Genomic DNA, 26612 nt, shown 5'->3' with positions numbered 1-26612 from the left:
GCTTTGCTGAGTCCAGTTGAAGCTAGGGGAGAGTAAGGTATAGTTATACTCCTGCTGAACCTGAGCGTTTTCAGGTGGTGACGACTGAGTTGAATACTCATCTAGCAGCTACTGCTGTCCTAAATATTATTCCTGTGTATTGCAGTTGCAAAGTATGTCTCATTGCAAAAGGTGTATTTTTGTAACAAACACTTTCAGGCAAATGAATGTTGCATTCCTTTGTTTCTCTCTCTCCTGCGCTGTGGCTGTGCTTTAGAAAAGCAGTCTTTTGCATTGAATTTCAAACCTCTTTGAGCCTTGGCTTCTCTGTTCACTGTAACAAGCACTTGATGCTTTGTGCTTTTGATTAAAGGGCACTACTTACCCTCCTTCAACAAAACCAAGCTTGAAAGTCTCAAAAAGTTTTATTTGTGGCTTTATCTGTTCTTAATTTTATCACCGTTTGACCATGACCACAAATTCCAACTCTGTTATTTTTAGTTTTAAAAAAACTCCGAACCCTCAAACCTTGAAAATGAAACTGCACAATTCAATGACCTTAGCTTGTCATGGTTCGTGGCTATACTCGAAATATCTCATGGTAGAACAAATTTATACTTCAATTCAAATGAAAAAGAAGGAACGCTTTGCCTAAAGAAAGCTTATCCAGAGCTTAACTCTTTATGTACTGCAGTATTACAATACTTGCTCACTATAGAGAGACTATGGTTTGTGTTTTTCTGAAATTAAAATCTGCACTTTTTTTTCTCTCTAAGGTAAATTTAGATTGTTTTCAAGGGCCTGACTGATATATGTCCTGAAGGAAATATACTGGAAAAAAACCCAAACAAACAAAAACAACCACAACAAAAAGAAACCCCCAAAATGCAAAAGAAAAAAAAAAGGTTGTTCCAGCATGAATTTATCAAGATTAAATCAGAACAAATTAATTGTGACAAAGTACCAGGCACCATGGGAAGCAGTGAATGTTGGTTACCTTGTTAGTAGTGAGATTTTTTTAACTGTCCTTTCTAACAAGTATGTGAGTGAGCTGAGGAAATGTGATCTTGATAAAAGGTAAAGAAGATGGATACAATACTGGTTGGATATTTAGACTGAGTAATTGGCAATGTGTAGTCATCAACCACAAAAGCTGTGTAGAGTTTGGATTCCTCTAAAATCTCTTGTAGAGCTCATGCAGTTTGGTATTGACCAGGATGATGAAATGCAGAGTATCCTGATGAAATCTGCAGACACAGCAAAGCACTATGGCACAGAGGGCTGGAATTCAGAATAGCCTGAATTCCAACAACCTACAGAAACAGTCCTAAGTACCGATGTGCAGTAAGGGCAGGGAGGTGCAACAGGTGTGAGGTCCTGTCCTGACAGAAGTAATCCAGTGAAATCAGCTGGGGAAAGGCAGCAGATCTGAAAGGAGAGGAAAACTATTTGGAGTTACTATCACCAATAAGCTATACCTAACCCAACATCCTCTTCACGCTGGGAGATAGAAGTGAAATTATTCTGATGTACAAATAGAAATGTTCTGTGTATGGCATATGATAGATGGCACTGCAAGAGAAAGGGAGACCACTATATCTCATTTTAGGTGAAAGGCTTCAAGTCAGATGCATCCCAATTGGAGAGAGCCTGGAGGAGACCAGTAAGAATGATCCAGAGGTCTAGAAAATATGACCTGTGGAGGAATGATCAAAAGAGTTATGTTTGTTTAGTCTAGGGAAGAGGAGATGGAAGGAAGATGAGAGAACAGTCTTCAAACATGCAAAAGGTTGCTTTAAGGAACAAAGTAATAAATAAAGTAATCCCCTACTGGGGATAGGAGAGACTTATCAATACGAAAATTTCTGTAAAATAGGCTTAAAGTTTGTCATTAGGAAAACTTTCGAATGGCAAGTGCAGTGAAGCACTGAATAGTTGCAGATTCCCTACTGCTGCATACCTTTGAGAACAAGTCAAACTATTCTTCGTGGATATTTGTCAGGAAGAGCCGATCCTTCTTTAGGTGAGGGCAAAGTAGGAGACTTCTTAAGTCTCCTTTATATTATAATTATGTCTTGAATGACTAGGTCTTCTAAATATAATTTTCTATGTTTCCATAAATATATAATTTATCTTTTTTCATAGTCTCCTGATTACTAGTGCACTGAAAGATATTTAAATGTGAGTTTGATGTCTCAACTTAAATTGATGTCTCAATTTAAAAGTTGAATTGTAGTATTTAATCTTTGACTAATCAGTAGTAGGAAGCTGTTTGTGCCTTGGGGGTTGCAAAACAGTAGTACCCAAATGCACAGGCAAAGAAAGTAAGCATGCAAGATGTTAAGTTCAACAGTGGCAATTTAATGTAGATTTCAGCTGATTACTTCAGGAGAAAATTACATTAATTATTTCTTAGAAAACTTACTACTTTTGAAAAGTGGATTGGACAACCAATTCCAGTAGGTACATAGTGAGTTATACATGTTGATAACAACATGTCAAAACAATGATCTAACTAACTGTAGCTGGTTCGTTATGTGGAGTTTTTTTCCCTGCAGACACCTCTGCACTGTCATGGTGAGGATTTCCCTTTTCAGAGTATAAGCAATGAAATATATTCTCTTATTCTTTAGTTATTTCTGTGAAACCTGTAGGGACTTAGTATCCATGAGCTTCTATCCTCTGTCACGATTCAAGTCTGTGGGCCAATTTCCCAAAGCTGGAAAGGAGGATGGTTCTGACGCCTGCAAGTGCCTTGAGGCAGCACAGCTGCATAAGCCTCCAGCCTCCAGGCTCAAAAGCAAGCCCAAAATGGGGTACATCTAACTTTCCTTAGTAATTTCTTACATGTCATACTTTCTTTAGGTAGAAATTGTTTTATGACAGCTTGTGTCCAGTTTGAGGGAGCACAAACACTCAAACACACACACACACACACACTGTTCTTGCCCACGTGCTTGATGTCCCAGTGCATCAGTTTGGGGCCATTATGCTATCTCTGTATGCTGCAGTTTCCCCCTTCTTTTTTAAACAAGGGTCATTTCAGAAGTTGTAAGGACTGCAGGTATAGATGCACTCTTCTTATTCAGCAGTTTTCATCTGATTCAAGTTAGTTTAGTCTGAGCCACAGAGGCACTTCGTGTTTGACAGGCACTATAACTTCTACTCTGAAAATGGGGCTCAGTGGGATTAAGTGATTTGACTGGGGTCACAGACGTGCAGCCATTAAGCCAGCAGATAACTTGACACCTGCTGCCCTGCCATAACCACTAGGCCTCATCTTCAGATCTTCTGGAGTCCAAAAGCTTCAGTATAATAGCCTCAGTGACTCTTTCTTTGCCAACATGTTTTCAAATATTCTTGACACAGGCCAATTTCTGTGTGTAAAAAGGAAAAAAAAAAACCAAAACAACCAAACTCCAAACCCAAAACAAACTTCTTGCTTCCTTGAATACAAATGAAGCTTGTCTAGCTTGTTTGTAAAACAGTGTTTATTTCTTCCCAGTAGGATGACTAAAGCCAAATAAAATCTCCCAGTAATTCATATATATTTTTCCCTGACTGTGCCTTTATCTTTTTTTTTCCCAACCCCAGGCTGATTTATTATTCTCTTCTGGTTGCTATGGCTCTGTAAAATATATGTATTTTTTCTATCATCTGTTTGTAATATTGACCCGTTTCCAGTGTAGAGCTGGCCCTGGCTCCTCCGTAGTATTCCAGGATTTTAGATTAAAAACAAGGGGGGGGGGATTAACTGCATTTTTTAGCTCTACAAAGTATAAATCAACATCAATTTTGTTTCAGCAGAACCTGTTGCGTAGTGAATTCTGCTCTGCAAACACTGAAACTGCAGCGCAGTAAATTGCCGTAGGTGAACAGGACTCACCCGAGTGTGCAGGCTGCATGCCCTTATTCTGCAAAGGGGTATGGAAACATTAAGTCACTGGTTCCAATTTAACCCAAGTTTGTCATGGCCAAAAGCTCTCATCATCTGATAGTTATTCAGTGGTCCATGAGAAATTGGTTGGGTTTTAGCCTAATTCCTCTTAGATGTTTCCCATAAAACAAGCTGTTCTGTGAGCAGCAGCTCGGATCAAGCCTAGTCCTTGTGTCTTTGTGCACTAGCCCCTCTGTGTCCTGCACTGCTGCAACAAATCCCCTTCTCCTCATACTGCTGCCTGTGAGCCCATCTCCCCAAAGCTTCCCATCCCTCCCCTCGTCTCCTAAGCCAGCCTTGTCACATCCCCTCATTTCCAGCTGGGACATACGTGCTGTGACCAGTACCAAATAATGTGCTGGCTGATAAAACAAACCGGTTGCTGGTGTGCAGAATGGTTGGCTGATGTGCTGGGCACGACAGGCAGCTATCAAGCTCGTGCTTTGGTCTCAAACCTGTTGCTGGCTTCCTCCAGAGCTGGCTGGCGGCTCTGAATTTGTCAGGGAGAGAATTGCCAAATGTAACTCTTGTAAATAGTCTTGAAAAGCATTGCAGCAAAGTGCTTGTTGCAGATGGACCTGACCCTTTTTACTCCCTACCGTAGATCACAAATAAATCTTATGCAGCACTGCAAGTAATCCAGAGAGAAGCATCTGTCTGCAAAGCTGTGAATCAGGCAGCACTGAGGAGACCTCATGGAAAATGTTTGTGTCTGTGGAAAGGATGACTCTAAGAGCAGACGTTCCACAAGCACATAAATGCATCTTCTCTTGAAATACTGTCCCAGGGTTGTGCAGAGAAGACACTGAAGCTGGGACCAGATTTACTCTTACCATCTTGTTGCTGTTACTGCTCAGGATGCTCAAGGGTTGGAACTTGCCTGCTGGCACTGTGTGCTTGCCCTGCCGTGCCCTGCCCTGTCCAATGCTGGATGTCAGATGCCTGTTGCATGTCCTGCCAGATGAGGCTCATCCTACTGTGGCAGCTCAGCTCTCCTTGTGTGAGTGCACCCCTCAGCTGGCACAGGAGCAGTGCCAGATGCAAGAAACCCTTCCTGCAGCTCAAGAGCCAAGTCTCACACCCATCTCAACCTGTGCATGCAGTTTTAACCCATGCTGACTTAACTGTGTGCCTGAGCTCTCAGAGGAGAAACATTAGTGTTGTGGTGTGGCTTTATTTGTGTTTTCCTTTGGGTGCTGAAGAATGGGGCAGCTTCTGTCCTACCCGCTTTCCTGACATAGCAAGTCTTAAGAAACCTTCTCATTGTTTAGTCTTTGGTATCAAACTTTTTCCTCTAATCCATGTTGGTTTTTTTCTGTGACTGGGTATGGTCCAGCAGAACTCATTGGAACTCATTATTATAGCTCTTCTTTTCCCCCCCTCTCAAGAAACTTGCAATTTCCAGCACTTGTTTTAAATGTTAAGGTGGTCCTGCCAACCATCAGTAGGGGTCTGTAAGGACCAGCTGTACCCGTACTGACTGTTTGCAACACCCAGGCTCCTCAGTGGAGGGAGCTTTTCAGTTGAAAAAGATGGAGAGGACAGATCTTGGCACTGGTGACACTGAGACTGGTGCCTGGGTCAGCATGCAGAGGTGCTTCTAGGTTCCCTAAATTAAATCAATGCAGCCCCTCTCTGCAGGCTGGCAAAGTTTAATATTATTTGTCAGTTTGTATGACTAATCTGTGGGACCTTCATAGTCCAGTGCTTTTATCCTCACTTGTGAGGAAGGGAAACACCCACCTCTGTTTTCTTGGTGGGTGCTGAGGCACAGGCTTTTGCCAGTCATAAGAGAGGAACTTTGCAGTGGCCCTGGCCATGGCTGAGACTTCCCAGGCTGTGAACTAGCACACACGTGGTGGCTTGTCCTTCCTCTCTGTGAGTCCTCTTTTGGTCAGAGTGGTTTCAGGTGTGGGTGGTTAGCTGAGCACATAGAGCAGGAACACAGCTGTGAATGCTGCTGAGTGTGGTTATGCCACCACGTGGGTGGTGTGCCCCTGTTCTTCCTGACAGCATAAATGGAGTTGCATGGCCTTAGATTTTGCTGGTTATATTGACTTCTCTTCCTGTTCAGAATGGGCAGGCTGCTGCCCCTTTGCAATTCCGGAGGCACCCCAGTGCCAGGCTCAGTTCTGCCCTGTGCCTTCAAGCACTGTCCCTTCATCAGCCACTGATGGCACAAGCTGTCAGTTATTTAGCTTTTGCTGCTTTTGGTGAGTAGCATCTCTGTGGCCTTAATTTGGGACTTGCTGGGCCCTTTTGCCACACCAGCAAATCTCTTCTCCACAAAATTTCTATTTCTGCAGTGATAAAAAAGCCACTGCAGCCCTCTGGCCAGGTTTAAAAAGTGCAGGACACTCTCTCAGGAATATGAGAGGAAGGGACCAGCACCATTGCTGTGCAACGTTGCCTTTTGCTATGTTAGCACTGGTGATGTGAACCTGGGCTGGGCTCCTCCAAAGCTTCCTCCCAGTCAGAAGTGCAGCAGTAGGAAAGCATGACTGAAAACCCCAGAGTTTCCAAGGACATCTGTACTCTCATTTGACTTGGAGGATGAAAAGTCTATGTGTTACACTGACAGTGAGCTGGCTATATAACATAAATTAAAGCCTTTTCTTCTCCACCTCCCTAATCTCCTGAAGTTTGGTCTTTTTTCCACTCCTGCAGGACTCATGGGTCAGGCAGGTTACTTCCTGTGCCTTGCCATGGAAGCCACTGTTGTCTCTCCAATTTCTAGCTCTTGGCTGGGAACAGGTCTCTGACCTTCTCTAGCCCCAAAGGATAGGTTGACACTAAGGCGTGGAGAGACCTTGTGCCAGGAGCAGAGGCACAGAAAGTCTTTGTTCCTTATAAAAGACTTTGTTGAAATAGAAGGAAAGCTGTCTTCCCCGACTGCTTTACTGATTGCATACTATTTCTAGGCAGTAAGTGAGGGATCTCAGTGCAGCCTGAAAGAGAAGGCTTGTTTGTAGCTGCTACTGCAATTTAGATAAAGTAGGTTTAGGCCTGGTTTGAGTTGGCTGGATTTCAACTGATGCTGTCCCTTTTAATTCTGTCAACTCATGTCCTGTTCCTGCCTGGGAACTGAACTTGACTGGTTGTTTTTCAGCTGTTCAGTACAGTTCATTCAGTTGGTTTGTTAAAAAAAAAAAAAAAGAAAGGGAGAAAAAAAAAGGGGGGCGTGGGGGAGTCAAAAATCTGTCTTATCTCTTTCTGCTTTGCATCAGTCCATGTGCCCTGGCTCTGCTCCTAAATGTCAGGGATAGTCAGAGCAGCAAGACTTTTAACTCTGATACATGGTTACACTTATAAGTGCACAAGTTGGTTTAGCTTTCACATTGCACCTGAGCTGCTATGGGAGAGGGGGGAAAGAAGCTGACACAGAGGCCCGGAAGAAGCTGTGTGAGGCATCTCTGTGCAGGGCTGCAGCAGCCAAAGAGGCAGAGGGACAGCCAGCAGGCCCCATACCCTGGGATGCCGGGGTGCTGGCCCTTAGCAGGTATGCATCTGGAGGGGCTGCAGTTCAGGATCGGGACTGATCTTGCTGATGCTTTCTGCCCAAAGTGGAGGGGAGCTGAGCTCCCTGCAGGAAGAAGCCTTTTCTCCATCCTGCCTAGAGCCTCCCTGCTGCAGGAGGGTGAGGAGGAATCCACGTGATGGAGACTAGCAAGCCCTGTTATGAAGAGCATCTCTTAATCCTGGGATAAGGAGGCAGGGGAGAAGCTGCACATGGTCAGCCCAATCTCGGACAAAGGCTCTGTCCCCTGTACTGAAGGAGGAATTCAGGACAAAGGAAACAGTGTGGGGAAGGCAGAAAACTCCCCCTCCTGCTGGTGTGAGGTCCTTTGGCCTCTTATATATGAGGTCTTTGTCCCACCCGGCCTTTCCTGGGAAACGGAAGCAGCCGCTTTAGTAGTTAAAAGCTTCTGCAGAGAACAGTGTTGCCTCCTCCTATGGAGGAGCTGAAAGCCACAACACAGAGGGATTGTTCCGCAGTCGCAGGAGCATCCTCTCTCACTGCCTGTGTGCAATTGTTTGGGATGCACAGAGGAGAGTCTGAAGGTTACATGTACTGAGTAGCCTTCTGAAAAGGACTGTGTTTTCCCTTGACAACTGCCGAGCCCATGTTAGATGAAACTGCAAAGAAGACTGGACTGAGCTGGAAGTTGGGTTCACTGTTACATATCCACCTTCTTACACATTCTATTGAAGATCTGTGCAGCAAGTGGTGCTCAAACTGTGCTTTCTGACTAACTCACTCTGCCTGTGAGAGTGGCAGTGTGCGGAGCTCATTACAGACTGTCTCCTGAAAGCCTCAGATGCAAAGATCCTCTGCAGCCTGCTAAGCCAGGAGTCAGCAAATGGGCACAGCAGGGGAAGCATTTTGTTCTTGGTGGGGAAGAGAAACTGGGAGAGTATATTCAGAGGCTGCAGGCAGCCCAGAGCCTGAGAAAAGTGGACTCCTGTGCTTTTTGGTTTAAAATTAGGGGCTTAAGTTCTGAGTCTTCTCAGAACATTTGGGATGGCATTTCAAAAGGTGCACCATAAAGAGGCTGGCCATTTTGCATTTGAACCATAAATACAACTCTTGGACGAAGTGTGTTTCTCTCATACTACTGTAATGGGTGGATAGAGCTCAATGCATAACTGTTTTATGCAAGTATATGTGAATGCAAAGTTCCTCTGTTTCCTGCCCTTCAGCCTCCTGCTTTGCCAAAGTAAAACAAAAGTTTGGCCTGTGCAAGCTTTAAATTCCTGAAAATTTAAGGGAAAATAATCAACCACTGAGAAAAATACCACAGTGCTCTCTCAAAGACCTCTGCCCTTTTGTCCATTACAAGCCCCAGAACTAATGCCTGGGTAATCAGAATTCTTTTCTGAAGGGGTTATGATGTGATAACTTTGTGGATGTTTTCTCACAGACCCTCTCCCCTTTCTTGCCCTTTCTTGAGTCATTTTTGCTAAAAGGAATAATACCCTAGTGCAGTGTAGCTGTCCCTCTGTCAGATGTCTGTGTTATGAGGGCTATTAAACGGAGCTGCTTGCATGTTCTTTGGGTTCTTCAGAAGCAGATATTGCCTTTGGTTCCCTTTCAAGCTCCTTGAAAACTCTTCAGCAGGAATGTCGTATAGATACATATCTAGGGGAAGATCACAAGTGACTGTACAGGCTTATGGTGCTTGTGTGTCCATCTAAGCATCCTCCCTTCTCAGAGCCCTGCACCTGAGCAAGTGTGCAGGAGTCCAACGACAAGGAAAAAAGGTTGAAAACCTGCTGCAATTCTCTTCCCTCACTGAGGACACCTAAAGGTTGCTAAATGCAGTGGGTACAAGTCTTTGTTCTAGTTGCACCTGGCTGGGAAAGGTTCAGGCTTTCATGTTTCAGAACACAGGATAGGGTTTTTAAATGACAGGCAAGTATCTCTTCAGATTGGCCATGTTAGGACCACATGATCTGTAAATAAACTGTCATTAAATACCTGTTTTGAGCTGAGTCCTTATCTGACAGGAGATCCTGCTGTATAATATCCTTTCCTGCTCTTGGGCCTCCACTTCATCCTCAGGCTATTCACTTTCTCAAACTATTGAAGACATAACTACCATCCTTTGAAGGGAAACTGCAAAGCACATCTTATTCAGGTGAAGGATGCAGAAAGCTGGTGGCAGCACAGCTGGACAGAAGTGGAAGGATCTTTGTTGGAGTTTGGCAAGTGCATCACTCCTGCTCCCTTGAGGTTGCAGGGATGGGGAGTGGAGAAGATAAGGGGAAGACTGGAGGAGGTGAAAGCAGCCCAGCCTTGCAGCACCCAAGAGAGATGGGTCTGAGTAACTGGGTATAGAGGAGGAAGAGCTTGGAGGAGGAAACTTAAGTGGGGCTCAGAAGGAGCAACTCACATCCGTGTTCGTTTTCTTTCTCTGCCATACCCAGCAATGCCAGGTAAGTCCTTTCATGCTGCCATGCCTTCCTCCAGCTTTCCCTCCCTGTGGGAGGGATCCATGCACATAAATCTGTTAGATGGGTGAGAACTCTGTTGTTGCAAAAGCAAGGTGGGAGATGCATCCTGCCCTGGGCAATGCTTATACTGAGGGGATGCCAGCTCCTGCCTCTGCTGACTGCAAGGACTGGGGAAGGCTGTAAGGAGCAGAGTGGAGGAGCTGAATAAAGTTGTGGGGAGGAGAGGAAGTGTGGGAGGAAGTGGCTGACGGAGCAGGGCTGTGCAGAGTCAGGGAGAGGACAGGAGGCCCACTGCTCACAGAGGGTGGGAGCATGCCCTGGGCATGGGAGTCACTCTCTGGGAGGCTGTGTGAGAAATTCCCAGAGTCTGCAGTCATGGAATTTGTGTACACACATAGCAATGGGCAGGGAGAAGGAGCAAGCCAGATATGCAGATGTGTAAGGGATGGAAAAAAATGTCTTGAAAAACAGAAGACTGAGGAGGCTCAGAACCAATTTGGTTATTGTACAGAAGCTTTCTTTTTTTTTTTTTTGGCTAAAATATTGCACTCTGCATTGTCACATGAGGCATCTGGGTGCCTGGGATCTACTTTGTGATAAGAAAAGTATTATTTGCAACTCCATCAGTGGAAGCTGCAGTACAGTGAGACACATTTTCCACCATCTCACTGCCAGTAGTAAGGTGATGGCTCTGAGCAGGGCACACAGAAGTGAGGAATCACTTTGTCATACTGGATAGCTGTGGAAGGCTCTTCATTGGGTTTTCAGTCCAGGAGAATTAAGTGATCAAATAAGTTTTTATGTGTTTGCATAAATTGATGGGGCTTTTTGGTAGGCCTGATAATTTTCCAGATTTAACACCCTGGAGCTGTGCAGTAACCAATTTTGCATTTTCAACCTGCTAAACAATTTTTTTTAAAAAAATTTGCATCACACTTCTCTGTGTTCTGAAACTGTCTTCAAACCTCAGAGGTCAAGCAGTCCTTACAGTAGTGATAATCTGGGTTTTACCCTGCTATTTTTTTTAAAAGAACCTTTTGCCTAGGCCCCTTGTTTCTAAAAGCCCAATTTGAATCCCTGCAGCGGAGCTATTGTTTAATTGTACTCCAGGGATTTAATTCTTCCTAAGGCATCTTGTCTATGCTGCATGTCTGCATCAGGCAGCAGCAGTGTGTGAATTTGCACCTCTTTGGAGTGCCAGGGCTGGGGCAGTTCCTGTTTCCCAGGCAGGAGATATGGGGCAGCAAAACTGAACTCAAAAAGAAAAACATGGAGGAAAAGCGTTTTTTAAATGTAATGCAAATACATCATGGCTTGGATTCTGCTAATTCCTTGTATATTCTTAAAACACATTCATCTTGACTTGAAAACAAAATTTTAAACTAATTGCCAGTGGGCCCCACAGATTATATCCCAATTATTAGGTTAGGAAACTAAGCAGACAGACTGAATTTAGCATTAATTATCATAATTTAACGTGACTGGCAAATGAGTCCGAATAAAGTCCTTTCCTTTTATATTCTGTTTTTTAAAAATTTCCATCTATTTAATGAGTTGCAATAACAGTATTACTTTGAGATTTTTAAACACAACTTTCATCTTTGGCTTTTGTATCTATTTATTATAGCTAACATCTTTGCGTACGTGCTTATAGCCATTATTGAACTAGTTAGAAATACATTAAGTAGCTCTGGTGAAAAATATAGTTAATACATTTCAGCATTGGACTCTTGTGTTTGCCCCTAGTTTCTCACAATTAATTTTAGCTGTTCAGTGTGCAAAACGGTACTGAAAAACAGTATCAAACCTTACTTGCGACAGATTGCCAGATTACTTATTTTAACAAAGCCAGACTGAAGATTAAAAATGTGTTGGAGAAAATACATTTATATAATAAATTATCCAGACTGTGCATGGGGTAATGGCAATGCAATAAATTACGTTGTTTCTGTAAGTATTGGATAAGCTGCGTTCAATTTAAACGTCTGGCTGCATCACTGTCATGCTGGTCAGGAAGTCACTGGGGGCCTTTTTAACATTCCTGCACCCATAAGTCATGGAGTTAAAATCCTCCTTTGCCCTCAAATACAGAATTTCTCTGAGTTATGCAGGCTGACATCTGTGACTTGCTGCCTGCAGTTTAGCTGAGATCTCTCGGTCGAATACAAAATGCATGTTTGTACCCCTTAGAGCAGCGAGTTTTCAAGCTGCTGAGTGATGCAGATAATGTAGGTCTGGCTCGTGTGAGGGATGTAGTCATCTTGTTTGTGTGCCAGCATCCCCAGTGCCACATGCAAATTTATTGGGGTTTTAATTTTTAGACCAAGGTAGCAGAGAATTGCCCAGTGTTGTGCTAGCATAGCTAAGCAACATCACTCCCTCAAGGAGGTGATCCAAGTAGCCTTGCTGTCTCAGGGGGACAAACAGGATTGTATCTTTCAGTGTAATTTTACACATATCCCTGAATATTATGTGTGACCTTGTAATAATGGCCTGGCTCTCCCTAGAAACAGGAGGAACATAAAAACTTGCTTTTGAAAGATATGAGTGCAATAGAGAAGCTGTTTTCTTAAAACCAAGGACACTTAGCAGTTAATGTACTTAGGGCTTCTCCCACTCTATGCAGTATCACCTCCTAACCTGTAACACACTGTCCAGGCAGTTTTATCTGACTGATTAGTCAGGGCAGTTTAACCCCTCTGTTGCCAGTTTTAGCTGGCATTTGGAAGGAGGAGGTGTCTTAGAAGAGATACAGAGGAACAGTCAGGCTACAAATTTATGCTCCTAATTTGAAAATTTATCTAAAGAATTACATGGTGTGACCATGTCAGAAGGGGCAAGTTTATGGCCTTTGGATGAACCAGGGTGGTACAGTCCAAACTGCCCCAGAGCCAGACAGTCTGGGGACTTTATGCCAGGCCACGCATGTCCTTATGGACAGGAGAAAGGCCCTTGCTGTCACCTTGCTGGTAGAACAGCATCAGCTCTTTGTTTCCCTTCTTAAGTTTCCAGTGCAGGAGAAGATACTTAACTCCCAGATGCCCATTTGCCATTTGGTCTGCATGCAAGGTAGCCAGCTCACTGGAGATCTTCCCTGACCCAATTTCAGCCCAATGCATCCAGCTTTTGGATGCAGCTCTGTTAGCTCCCAGTGCTCCCCTCTGTTTGCCATTCTTTTCAACTTGCTCCCTGTGGCAGTTAAGGGAGTAAGGACTCCTAGCAGGATGCCATATGTGCCCAACTGGCAGGTTTAAAAAAGAAATTGAAAATACAGTGAGAAGTAGTCAGTGTTTGTGTCTAGAGCTAAGTAACACCTCTTGAGCATAGATTGCATACCTCACACTGTTTATAAAACATCTTGAGGCCAAGAATAGGACTTGGTTTTATTTCTTTAGGCATCAGCTATATTTAGCCAAATTAAAGGAGGGAGGAGGAATGTGCTCTGAGAAAATACATAAGCAAAGTTAGACAAAGAAAATTTACTAGTCTATAGTGCAGTGGTTCCTTCTGAGTTATTTCCCCAGTTCTCATTATAAAGCAGTTGGGTAGTAAAGTCAGGAGGGATTGTGCAGCTGAATTATGACCGTTGCTGCATGAAGGAACCTCACCTGCTTTATGTGGGCTGTAAAAGAAAATTAATAATGACGTTTTAAAGACTTCAAAGTATGGCTAGTTGAACAGAGTGGTCTAGTATAACTGTCTTACAGATACTGGTTTCGCATAATAGAATAGTATAAAAGCTGGTCTATGGCAAATTTAGAGACTTTTCATTTTTGTAGAGCTAGAGAGAGGCTTCAGATTTGCTTTTATAAATTATGAAATAAAATAGTAAGTTTGAAATTAAATATTTTACTGAATTCCTTGTTGAGTTCTTATGAAATCAAGTTTCCCTATGAAGCAGTTGGATTTCATGGAATCCCTATTCCCCAACAGAAAGAAAGAAAAATCAGTGATTTTTGTTAAAACACAAACTTGCAGAAAAGAACTAGTTTCAAAACTGTGAGGATGGGTCACCTTGCTCTGCTAGGTTTGAGACTAGTTAGTGGCCCTTCCAAGCAGGAAGGGTGCAAATGTCCCAGAGGATACTATGAGCAAACCTGTGTATTTACAACACATCCCATGCTCCCATGGTAACTGCTGAAGGGAGTGAATTTATCCTGGGGCAGATAAGGTAGCTTAGCTCTTCCTTCCATAGAGGGAACATGTAGCCACCTCAAGTTTACCATGAGACAGAAGTATTCAGCAGCAGTCAGCTTGTGTGAAGTAAATCAGAGCCTTAGTTTGCTCCTGAGGATTTGCCAATTTATCCATACACTAAAATAATTTGGATTCAAATTTTTAACATATTTTTTTTCAGTTCCCTGGCTATTTAATTTCTCCTGTTGATGGCTAGATCATTTCTGTGCCTTGGCACCTGTCCTACGGATTTAACAATTCCCTGGTCATGTCTTGGTACTTTTTCTGACGACTGTTGTTTTTGCTGTGTTCATCTAAGATGAGGTTTATGCAGTCATGGTGTTCTCATGCCTCCAGGATTGACTGTGCCACCCTAATGGTGTTTCAACCTGTTGGCCAGTGTCAGACGTAACAGTGGTACAGCTCTTGGAGAGACTTGGTGTTTAAAGGATTGTAAAAATGAGCAGACAAATGAAAACACTGTTGCCCCTATAGTGGAGAAGAGTGGAGGTGTGTCACACTGGATCTTAGACACAAGTGAACCTAGATAGGGTCCTCTTGTTCGTGCCACAAATGCAGTAAAAACTTTAGTCAGAGCTCCTTCCTCCTTAGGCAATGATGGGTCCATCTGCAGAGAAGAGTGTCCCTAGTCCTCCTGCTCATAGAAGTCTTCTCCAACCTTACTCCTGAGCATGGGAACACACCAGCTGCTTTGAAGCTTGCTATTTATTACATGAATATATCAAACTCCTTCCATTATATGCAGTTATTTCCTTGGACATGTCACATCTCTTTTTGTCTTTGCTGTGGATTCAGATAACACAGAAGTTCAAAGAAGCAGAAACCTGCAGCAGCAAATGACACCAGTCTGAGCATTTGCTGCTCCCAGACCGATCATTTCCTTTTTGGAACAGTAGAGAAGGTGCTTGTTCAGTAGAAGCCCATCATTCTTCACAGCAAACACTGAAGGCCATCTCAGCTTTTCCTGGATGCTGGATGCAAATGCATTTCATCTCATTAATAAATACAGTACAAAAGGACTTCCTTAACATCTGTTGTGCTTCAGTAAGAAACTGTGCCACAGGTGCTGGGTTCATAGCAGTGCAAAGCAGAGATCTCGGAAATCAGTTTGGAGATGGCAGGCTGTTTCTACAGTCAGTCTGCATGGTATGGAAGATGTAGGGATGCATTTTTGGGAACAAAAGGAGCTGTCTTTAGCCATATCTACCTGAAGTGTGTTGCAAACACCTTGCTCCTTGCAAGATGAGATGCACATATCCTGTGCCTACCCACCTCTTGGTGTTATGAAAACACCTGTGTCCATGTCACAAATACTAGCACATGGTACACGTTGTGGATGAAAGGCAGGTTGTACAGTGTGCTATTGACACCACTACAAATGATAGAAAGGTACAAAAACCACAGGAGACTTTTCCACATCCATCTGTGCTGTGATGACTTTGAGGATTTATCAGTTTCAAGTTCTAAATCAACATTTGTAAAAGATGCAAATTTCATTATAAATTTACTTTGGAGGAATCAAAACTTCAAGATTTTCTAGCTAAAACATTGTTTAAAACTTAAGTACTTGAAAATATTTTGGTTGTTCTGTTTTGAAAACGTGAGTGTGAAAGGTGGGATGGGAGGATGCTTTTCCCTGTTTCCAGCATGAGGCAATAGAAAGTGGTTATCTAGTCCTTTGTTTCTGTAACTTCTTAGCTTCTGTGGCTACAAGTCCTGCAATTCAGGCTTTTCTCAGTGCTGCAATGGTCTCTGTACAAGAGCTGATCTTACATTCCACATGGGTGACAATGCCACAAGTGGAAAGCTGAATTCCAGACTGTAATTCCAAATGTCTTGCACTCTCACAGGTTTCAATTTGGCTTCATGTTATTTGCAGAATTTTTTTTGTGTGTGATTTAATTGAGTAGTCAGTGTGAATTTTGTGGTGTTCCTGTGCATGCAAAGGAGAGGGAGATTTTGTAAGTGTTCAGTGTTCACATGGACATAAACAGGTGGGTTTCCAGCAGAGACATTTGCATTTGAAAACCTGCTCTAAACGGGCTGGGCTTTCCCAGCAGAAGCAGCACCAACAGTGAAACGCAGCGATCGATCAGCATAGAATTGTGTGAGCATTTGATGGGCAAAATGTTGTGGTATAAAGACAGGGCCCAAGAATAAGCTCTTTGTGGCTTTGTTTCATTCCTGAAAACTGTGACTGAGAGGCTTTTATCATTTAAAAAAAAATTAATCAGTCACATTTCCACATAACTTGGAAAATATGCAAGATCCAACATTCTAAGTACTGTTTCTTTAATCTGATTTTGATACTAAAAAAAAAAACATATTTTCATTTGTCTGCTTATATTTCCTCAACTCTGAAAGTAAAGTAATATCTGAACCAGTCCTTTCAGTCACAGAGCTGAAAGCGTGTAATTTAGTGTACATATCGATAAACTCTTTCTTTCAAGGAGCTTGCATTCACTATGTTTTCTTTCTTTGCTAATTTTAACTAAGGAAAACATTCCCTTACTTATCACAACACTTCTGTTACATGCCTCATTTTTCAGGCCAAGTTCCTTATGGTATTTAGAGTTTATTTAAATTCTTAATCAAATGTGCTGTCCAGGAAATTCATCTGAAAATACATATATAGTAAATGTTCAAACCCACACCAATGGGGACACCCAGTGGAGACACTCCGAGTTGTCCAGGACGCGCTGCATTACACCCAGGAGTGGGCGAGCACGAGTTGGCTCGTCAGGGAGACAACTGCGAGTATTTTTAATGACAGCAACTCTGAGAGAACTCTCCTTAGTTTACTTGCCTGCTGCTGAGGGCTCCCTCAAAGCATCCTGCCCTTGCTGCCCTTGCACAAGTGTGTGCACAAAGTCGTGGCAGTGCTGATGCACAATGGGTGGTGTGCAAGCGCCCAGTTCCTCGGTGTGTGTTGTTTAATGTGACTGGGAATAAAGCTGCAATTACTGGCAAATGTTGTTTCTCTCTTGCTGCTGCAGAAGCTGCCATGGATTCTCAGATAAGTCCTGCAGTTGTTTAAGTGATGTCCTATTGGCATGTGCTGTGGGAAGGTTAGGTGAAGATCCAGAACCACATCTGCTCGTAGCTGCAAGGCAGAGAGCATTTCTTTGAATTGGATCCTAGTCAGTAGCATGTAAGATGCCCCAGTCTTGACAGACAGCAACTCAAGTAACCACTAACATTTTCCAGTCTGCAGCAGAAGTCCTAGTCCTCCTGGTGGGCAAGGCCTCCTTTCCCACTGTCCTGTAAGTGTGGCCTTGGGAGAGGCCACAGTAAGGACAGCAGCTTGGACTGCCTTCATCGATGAGTTTGGTCAGGGAGAGGGGCACTGTGCCTGCCACTAACTTTGGAGGAAGATGGGCAGTACTCTGTACATCCCTGGAGCACTACAGAAGCAGAATATGTATTCCAGGCTGTTTATTTGTATGTGCTATAAAAGCTGTACTTGGAGCAGGGCAAGCACAAGACCCGAGAACAAGGCAGTCGGCTGGGCAGCATTACTGCACACATGCTCTGGAAACTGTGTGCAAATGGAACGTGCTTTAATTGGTGTGAACATGGTCGTGGCTGGTTGTTTTACTTTTAGTTCACTCAGAAAGCAAGCATTAACCTTTCCTGTGATGGGGCAGCATTACACAGATGGGTTCTGGTGTGCCTTCTGGCATGCACTAGGTGTGGAACATGGGATTATCTGAGGTTTTGTCTTTCTGAGTAGGAGAGGAGGAAAAGAAAGGAATGCTTACAGCCACGAAGAAGGAAGGATAATATCTGGGTCTTTGTTTTGATGCAGACATAGAGTGAAATTTATAGCCTACTGGTTTTCTCACTGTTTGAGAAAGAAGGAATATATTAATTATTCTGCACCAAAGCCGCCAGACAATTGGGAGAGACAGTGATTTTGACTTAGACCGTCACAATTTGGGCAGCAGAATATGGATTTTTATTAGATATAGTAGAGTAGTATTTGTGTTTAATTCACATTTCAGAATATTTTCTCTGTGGCAAATTAGAGCTGCAAATTAAGTATGAATCGCTGTCCCATGGGCACCCAGTGTGGCCTAATGACTCTCTATGCCCTCTTACAGAAGGACACTAATAGTAAGTGAGAGACAGACTAATTTTATTTTTTGGTATTCCTGTGTTGGGCATAATATCAAGGTAGGACACTATTTTTTGCCACAGGACTCAAGAGTGGTTCATTCACAGTGCTTGAATTCAGATGGCTCAATGAGACTCCACTCCTGCTTCAGGTGACTCAGAGACTCAGCAGAGGTGGCTGGAGGCAGTCCCTGTGAATAGCCACCAGTGACTGTCCTGGGCCCAGCTTGGGGTCCCTGCCTGACAGTGGTCAGGAGCAGGTGCCAACAGAAGGAATATTCTAACAGACTTCACAGACTAAATATTTCTTGTTCCTCTTCCTTGCAGAAAACACCTTCTGCAGCGGTGACCATGTATCGTGGCATAGCCCTTTGGACAACAGTGAATCTAGAATCCAGCATATGTTACTGACAGAAGACCCTCAGATGCAGCCGGTGCAGACTCCTTTTGGGGTCGTTACTTTCCTACAGGTATGACTCTGGCTCTGACTGCCACCTCCTGGGCATGGAATGCAGCTAACCTTGCATTGAGCTGGGATAAGTTAGATGTTTGTTATCCTGTCTTCCAGCTTTCTTCCTTATTTAATTACTGTGGATCTCATCTTTGAGCTGTTACTCTGGAGATATTCTGTAAGCATTTTACCAGGACTGAGCAATGGCACATGCAGTTCTCAAGACAGAGGTCTTGAGACAGGGAGAAGATTTACACCCCACCTGGAAATGAATATTAGATTACTGCTCTGATATTTCAAACGTGAGCGTAGGAAAAAATGTTAAGCGAAACACTTTTAAAAACTAATGTAAAGATAAATTCAAATTGATTCTATGGTAGTATCGGTAACTGATCCATTGGTTTGAGTTCCAGAAAAGGAAGAGCTTGGAGCTGCTTTAGCAGTACTTAATGGCAGCATTGGCACAAAGATTCTTTAGAAACTGAGTTTTTCTGCATTGATCTACTGTTTAAAAAATGTTCAGGTTTGCTTTACAAACAAAACATTTAAAAAAATCCCTTGTGAGTTAACCCTGCTGTTCAGTGTGAGGAGCTTCTGTGGCCAAACAGGTTTGCTTGCTTTCCCAAAGTCCTTCTTCTCAGCGGTGTCTCTTAGATAGAGGCTGCTTTGGATACTTTTAAATTGCATATGGAGTTAATAACCTTAGTGGAAGAGTTCATGCCAACTGCTAATTTCTCCCTGCTTGGTGGAAAAGCTTCCATCCTGTGGGAAAATGCAAGTGTCTGTATTTTACAATTTAAGCTTCAAGTTGCTCCCGTTTGTCTTTGGTTGTAGTTTGCAATATGTAAGGCGAACCTCTGTTACCACAAACCTGCACAAGGCAACTGCTGTGCAAGGGCAGAGAACTTCCTGAGTTTTCTGAGGTGCCCAAAAGTCTGTGTTTTATCAACAAGAAAGAGATAGGTGTGAGATTGATTAATTAATGAAAGGTGAGTTGGGGGACCTGGAAGGAGAGGCAGAGTGCCAAGCTAAGCAGGGCAATTCCTGGCTGACTCTCCAGTTTGTGCTGCATTAGTCCTTATCTCTTCTTTAGTGCCCAGCTGTCCTGGATCAAAGGACATTCAACTTGCTTCATCCTGAGGCCCTTGGACTCTAATCTTCCACAACACATACAGTTGACCTGTTTTTCCCCTTTGTTTGATGCTTGTTGTTATGGATTTATTTTGACCCGTGAGGATAAATGATTGCAAAAAGCAAAGAATGAACACAAAATAATTTCCTGTTTAGAATCTTGTTGTTTATGTGTAATTATTGAGTGAAGGCCCAGGGAGGGGTGTCCTGAAGCAAGGGTGATTCAGGCTGTTGATGGAGGAAGCCTGGGAGATGGGTGGGGATGAAATGCATCTCCAAGGGCTGGATCCTGAGAAAGTGAGCTCTGCAAGGGGCAGGGGAGGTAGGGTGTGCAGAGCTGGGTACATGCTGACGTTGATGGTTTTCCACACAGATCTCTATCAGTGCAGATACGCGCTTGCAGCAGAGGCACGTTGTGCACTTCTGCTTGGTGCTCTCCAGTTGTTAGTTTTCCTATTTTCTGATAAAACATCAGTTGAACAGATTTTGACCAAAAATTCAGTGTTGTTGGAAAAGGCTTAGAATATTGAGGAAGAAAATAGAAGGCTGTGGATAAAATAATTTTTCATCTCCGAGTGAATCATTGTGCTCAAAGGCACAAGTCAGAGGTTGATAAAGCAGGAAGAAATTGCCTTCCCCTATCAGCTGAAGGGTGTTTCACCCCTTCATTTGAAGCGGCTGATCTCAGCTGCTGTGAGAGAGACATCTGGTATGGCTCAGTGTGGCAGCTCCTATCCTGAAAAAGCAAACACATCCTGCCTTATACAGGAAGGCAGAAGTCTGCAGTTGCCTGCAGTGACAAGTGGATTATGTGGTGTGTAAGCAGCTTTACTTTATGGTGCTGGGTAAGATGTAACCAGTCAGCAAACTGAGTTGGTCAAGGATTTTATGAGCACCAAAGCAATCCCGTATGGCAGCAAGTCCCTTGCCTGGTTGCAATTGCTTGTGCATTGGCTCCTAGCAGTTGGCTGAAAGAGCAGTGTTTGCATATGCTCAGACCCTAACCTGTCTTGCTCAGTCCTGTCTTGTGTGGACTAGATTGAAAAGTCAGAGCAGGCTAGTGTATAAACCCTGATTTGTCACCAGACCGTCCTCATTGTTAAGTTCACACACGCTGTGAAAGATTGTTACATGACTGAGGTGCTTCTCAGGGTAAGTGTAGAGAGAGCGTAAGGAATTGCAGAATCCCACCGTTGTCTCAGGCTCCATTTGTCCTAGCTCATCTAGTTAGATTAAAGAAATGGTGCTTCTCTGTATTTGTACTGTTTGGTCTAGTACCATGTGGTATATTTTCTCTACAGTTCTTGCACGGTTCCCATCCAGTTTAATATCTCTGTATTTATTCCAGATTGTTGGGGTTTGCACGGAGGAACTGCATGCGGCTCAGCAGTGGAACGGTCAAGGGATCTTGGAACTGCTTCGGACTGTCCCAGTGTAAGTGGTCATATAGTCCATATAGGGGAGCATTTCCATAGAGAACAATTCAGTTGTTTATTTTTATTAACGGTCTTTAACTTGTTGATGACACTTATTTAATCTGTGCTGTAGCAAGAGATGGGAATTCATTGCAAATCTGTTCTCACGCACAGACACTTAGATGGCAAATTAATGCATGTGGAAGTCCACATGTTCAGGGTGAAACAGAATGAGGTCTTGAAAGCTTAATTTCCTCCCTCTCATGCCTCCAGGGTTTTCTCATTGGTTCTTCCTGAGAGAGCTGGGATAACTGTTACTGGTGACCTTTCTGTGTAGTTCAAAAGAAAGGAAGGAGAGGGTCTGGCTTACAAAGCTTGGGTACTGTCTGAAAGTGAGAAAGTCACTCTCAAGCTGGTCCCACTCTTGGTGGGCCAGTTTGCAACAGGAGGAGCATTCATGCAAGTGAAGTTCATTGTTTCGCCATGGGAGAAATAACAAAGATGCTGTTGGGTTAAGGAGGAGATGGGTTTTAAATGGTAAATTATATGTTGATGCTTTATTTGGTGCCAGGTTACAGCTAAGCCTTTTTGGCTTGCAGGTGTTTTGTTTAAATATTTTTAAATTTAGTGGAAGTTGTTGCCATGTGATTGTAGCTCAAAAGACATTTTTTTAAACAAAATACTTCTGTATGTGTGTTTTTGAGCACAATAGTACACTCACTAGTGACACAATAGCCTTGAATTGATTGATTATTGGGAAAAGGTGGACTTCTTAAACTTGAACTTTTCCCTTTTTAGGCACAAGTGCAGATAATTCTTGCAAATGCCCTAGAGTAGAGTGTACTAGTCTAGCTGCAAGCTTTGTTTCTGGGTCCCTAAGACAATAAACACTTTCTGAAGCTCCCTTAGCTCCTCTAAGTCAGTGCAGATATAGCACCCCTCTCCTCAGTCTGTTCTCATGTTGGGTTTTGGCTTTTGTGCTGTGGTACAAGCACCTTTCCAAGGATAAAATAAGTCCCAAATCTGCATGATTTGAAGGCAAAGATGCAAACTACTAAGCCATTGATGTGGAGTCAGGGTAAAATTCTCTTGCATCCCAGTGAGGAACTGAAGCAGGTCACACCTCTGCAGTTAATAATTCACAGCTTCCAAAGTGATGTGAAAAAAGAGTGGCTATCGATGCATCTGAAAAACTATAAAACATTAACTTTTCTTGCTCCCACTCTAAGTGCTTTAGGAGACTAACACAGACTGGGCCAGAGGAGGGGGCTTTTGACTGCAATAACAAAGTGTCTCATGAAAAAAATGAATTTTTTTATGGCAGTTCCAAGAGACTTAAGTTTTTACTGCAAACGAAGAAAGCACCATCTAGGGCTGACTTCTGCAGTCTGGCTGCACTGAGACCCAAAGCGAAGTCTCCTAGTAGTTCATCTTCACAGTAACCTGTTTTCTATCACCTTTGTCAGGAAACATCTTGACCCTTCCAACTTCTGTTGGTAATGAAATGAAAACAAAGATTTTCCTGAACCATCCGAGTACCTGGCCATTAAGTACCAACTGAGCAAAATGCCTGTTGCAAGGGTATTTATCAGAGCAATAAACTCTGTATGGTACCGAACTTGACTGACGATCTTGGCAAAAAGTGCAGTCCCACTGGGACCCTGCTCTATCTTTAGATACATAACAGAGGTATAAATCTTGACCTCATGCCTTGCTTATCTGTCTTAGACCCAGGCTACACTGGACTTCTCAGTCCCAATTCAGTTACCTGTAAAGGTTAAAACCCAGCTCAGTCTTGTATGACTAAGTTGGCCTGCACAGGGCATGATAACGTGTGCCAGTCCTGACTGCTCTGCAACTTTTGGTGGTGCCAGACACTAAGCAGATTAACCACTAGGTCATGGAGGGCTTTTATTAAGTATTAAGAAATTTTATTAAGTATTTGGGAAATGTAAAGGGTAAATGCATACTATGGGAGGTATATACAGCATAGCGGGGCTTCTAGGTTTGTTTTAAACTTTCTATCTTCCTTCCAGAACAGCTCCACTCCGAGGACCCTGCTGGGGAGTTCTAAGGAGCTAAAGGACTTGTTTGGTTCATTATCTGTCTTTCTTTGTAGAGCTGGAGGCCCCTGGTTGATAACAGATATGAGAAGAGGGGAGACAATATTCGAGATTGACCCACATCTGCAAGTATGTCTTTAGTTTGTAAAATGTCGTGTCTTTTTTAGTAGACAGAGAGAATTGGTTTAATGATATACAACAGTTCTATTATCTTCTCTAAAGGTGCTTTGATCTTCTCAGTGTTTGCAATAATCCTGTAAAAGTCCTAGAAACTCCTTTCCCTCTCAGAGGTGGTTCAAGAGAACACATGTCCAGCCCTAGGTGGATGGCAGGTCTAGGAAAAAAGTTAGAGAAGGGAGACCAGGAAAACAGAATCTCCTACATGAAACAAATTGGTAAGATTTGGACTGGATGTTTTAGAAAGGAGGAAAATAGAAGATGACAGAACATAGAAAAATAAAATATTTTAAAATGGTACACCAGGAAATTCCTCCTTTCTTTTATATGCAAGCATAAGGTGATATAACATACAGAAAACTCAAACCCACCTAAGTCCTATTTTTTCGCGGCAAATGTGATAGTGTTGCTTATTCCCGTAGGATGACACTTGAGGCCAAGTATTTAGTGTGGTCTGAGAAATAATGGGAAGCCAAAAGTATCACATGCAGTTATTAATAATCCATGCAGGAAGATATACTGAACCTTCTTCAGAGTTCAAGTTAATTTCTGACATTTAAAGATCAGAATAGGACGTCTATGGAGAGGTTACTCTCCTGTGGACTTCTATGTATTTGGAGGACAATTCTGCATCCCTTCAGCGTAGTTATGGTTCTGGAGTACATGGGTCACAGGCAAATCCAGTGTGGTGCTGGCCATGTTTCAGTGAATCACTGAGTATTTGCCTTTAACACAGAACTTATGGCTTAGCCTGGCAGGGCACGTGCATATGTGCACGTTTTGTACAAGCTATTGCATTTGCTCATGGTCTGCATGTCTGCATCTGATTACCCTCAGTTGCCTCACAACATCTTTTATTTTGAAAGCTTAAGAACAAAACCAAATTCTACTTTTACTGTTTTTAAGGACTTGTTCATCTAAAATAACCCCAGTCTGAGAAACTCAGGAAAAAAATGTTCAGCAAATGTTCCACAATAAGGGAGCTAATACAACTGCAAGTCCCATAAAGTTTTTAGGCTCTTCAGAACTTTGCCCTCTCCTCTCCTGGAGGTGTTTCTGTTCTCTGCACACTGGTGATTCCTAATGATAACAGGGTTTTCTTCAATTTACTGTAAATGAAAAATATCTCAGCTTACTGGAATCTGAGTCAGCCAAGGCAAGTTAAGGCAAATGAAGAGTACCTCTGCCTCACCAGCGCGTCCTGCTGCTGAAAGCTGCTATGTCTGTGGTCCTTCCGGACTTCTTCACACTGAAGACATTCCTGTTTCTGTTCTCACTTGCCCTTGCAGAAGTCCATATGTTCAGGTGTGTGTGTGCACACCTCCTTCCTGTTCTGCTGCCACAGCCCCTGGGAATTCATAGGGCAAAACCCACTGCTGGGTCCTGCAAAGAGCCTTTGCTGAGTGCAGGGAGCAAGGCTGTGCCAGGCTGGGTTCAACCACGTCATGTGCCTCCTGCTCTAATTAGTGGGGAAAGAATAAAGTGTTATTTTCTTAGTGGTGGTACAGGGTGTGTGAGACCAGAAAGGCAGAAGTGGAAGAGAGGTGGAGGGGAGGGAGGGAGCAGGCAGAGAAAATGGATAACTTTCCTGGAGCCAGCAAGCATGTTGTCTGCCTGGGAAGCAGGCAGAGCTTGTTTGGAGGCTGCATTGTCTCTTGTGGGAATTGGTTGAGGCCTAAACCCAGCCCTGGCAGCAGCAGCTGTACTTTCTGTTCGGAGTTGCTGAGAATGGATCCCAACTAAGATGTCATCCCAGGATGTCGGCAATTAACACTGTGGCAACGGCTGGCTGTTTTCTGTTCAGCCAAGGCTTCCCTGTAGGCCATTCAGATTTCTCTGGCAGCACTGTCAAACAATCCCTGTCGGTCCCCAGCTCTGCACTGATTCTCAGTGCTTTGCTTCTGTTTAACAGATATCTCAGAAGAGAATAAAGCTGATTTGAATTTCCTGAGTTGTGGTTGCTGCTCTGCGGGTCACACTGCAGTGCTCTGGCTCGTTTAAAAAGGGATCAATGACTTATAAGAGCCTCAGAGCATCCCTCCCACATGCTGAGAGGAAAATAGGACAGAAACATCCTTTGAGGAAGGAAAAGAGCTGAACCTCCTTTGCCCTGGGCTCCTCCAACGTCCTGCTCAGGCTGCCCTTTCAAGGGAAGAACAGCCCCTCAGTCCAAGCAAATCTTTGCTGGCTAAAGATGGGGTAAAACTGTGAATTGCCACGGATGAATCTGAACTGGTTGGGGTTATTTTGGACTTTTCCCGTTCAACATCAATACTTGCAAACATTATAAAACAGGCATGCAAATCAGGCTGCCTTAAGCCAGCTCGTTTCCATCAGCTCCCCTTGATCTCCAAGGGATGCCAACAGAGCAGCACTTCTTCCCCTGAGGAAGTGCTCTGCAAGCCAGCTGAGCTGCAGATGAGAGTCCCTTTCCCCCTCCCCGAGGCTGCCCGCACTGTCCGCAGGGCCTGGCTGTGGCTCTGAGCGGGGCCCTGGCTGCAGGGATGGAGGAGCAGGTCCCACCAGAGCCTCAGGGCCCTCTGGGCTCTTCTGCTCCCTGCTCAAGGGCAAGTTTGGTGGCTCTCCCATGCTTCCCCTATGACTGGGATGAAAAATAACAGTGCTGACAAGTTACACCCACCCATGCCAGCTGATCTGGATCCTCGCAGAGCACCGCAGAGGGCTCCCGGAGGAGCCACGTGCTAAATCTCACTTAAAGCATTGTTTGCATATGTAGGAACGGATGTATTTTTATTTCTTTTTCCACAACTTCTATTTCTGGGTGATACAACTGATTTCATATTTAGGATATAACAAAAGAAAATCCCAGCAGATTTATTATTTCTCAGATTTTCCTATTACGCATTCAAGAAGTCAGTTTCCCCTGACGCCGGAGGAAGATCCTGACAAGGAACAGTTTTTCAGGGAGAGAGACGGAAGGAAGGCAGTCTTTTGAATGCTTAAGTCTAAGTCAAGACTGCTCTGGTCCTGCCCCCAGCCACAGGTTCCTGCCTCTACTTCTGGGCCAAAGAGTGGGTTTTGGGAGGTGATCCAGATGAAAAAAAAATAAAGAGTTGGCTCAAGGAAAGGGGTAGGAGCACATGGAGGAGGGTGGGACTGCAGTCACTGCAAATTACATCAACTTAAACCGCTGTGCAACCACACCCTGAGTGCCTGTGCTTATCTTTGAG

At 43.6% G+C, this 26612-nt stretch overlaps 1 protein-coding gene across 3 annotated transcripts in view; it reads left to right on the top strand.

The window, feature by feature from the left end:
- Positions 1-26612, top strand: part of SUFU (SUFU negative regulator of hedgehog signaling) — a 98748-nt gene that overhangs the window by 33693 nt on the left and 38443 nt on the right. For all 3 annotated transcript variants that reach the window (XM_051800495.1, XM_051800496.1, XM_051800497.1), the window contains exons 4-6: positions 18512-18654; positions 21115-21200; positions 23301-23373. In XM_051800495.1, the coding sequence (XP_051656455.1) occupies positions 18512-18654; positions 21115-21200; positions 23301-23373 (302 nt within the window). The remainder of the gene's footprint in view (positions 1-18511; positions 18655-21114; positions 21201-23300; positions 23374-26612) is intronic.

The sequence above is a fragment of the Manacus candei genome, unplaced genomic scaffold (assembly GCF_025592945.1).
Source record: "Manacus candei isolate 608988 ecotype Guabito, Panama unplaced genomic scaffold, ASM2559294v1 h1tg000050l, whole genome shotgun sequence".
NCBI lineage: Eukaryota > Metazoa > Chordata > Aves > Passeriformes > Pipridae > Manacus > Manacus candei.
The sequence above is the reverse complement of the archived record's forward strand: the minus strand, read 5'-3'. Positions and strand labels throughout refer to the sequence as shown.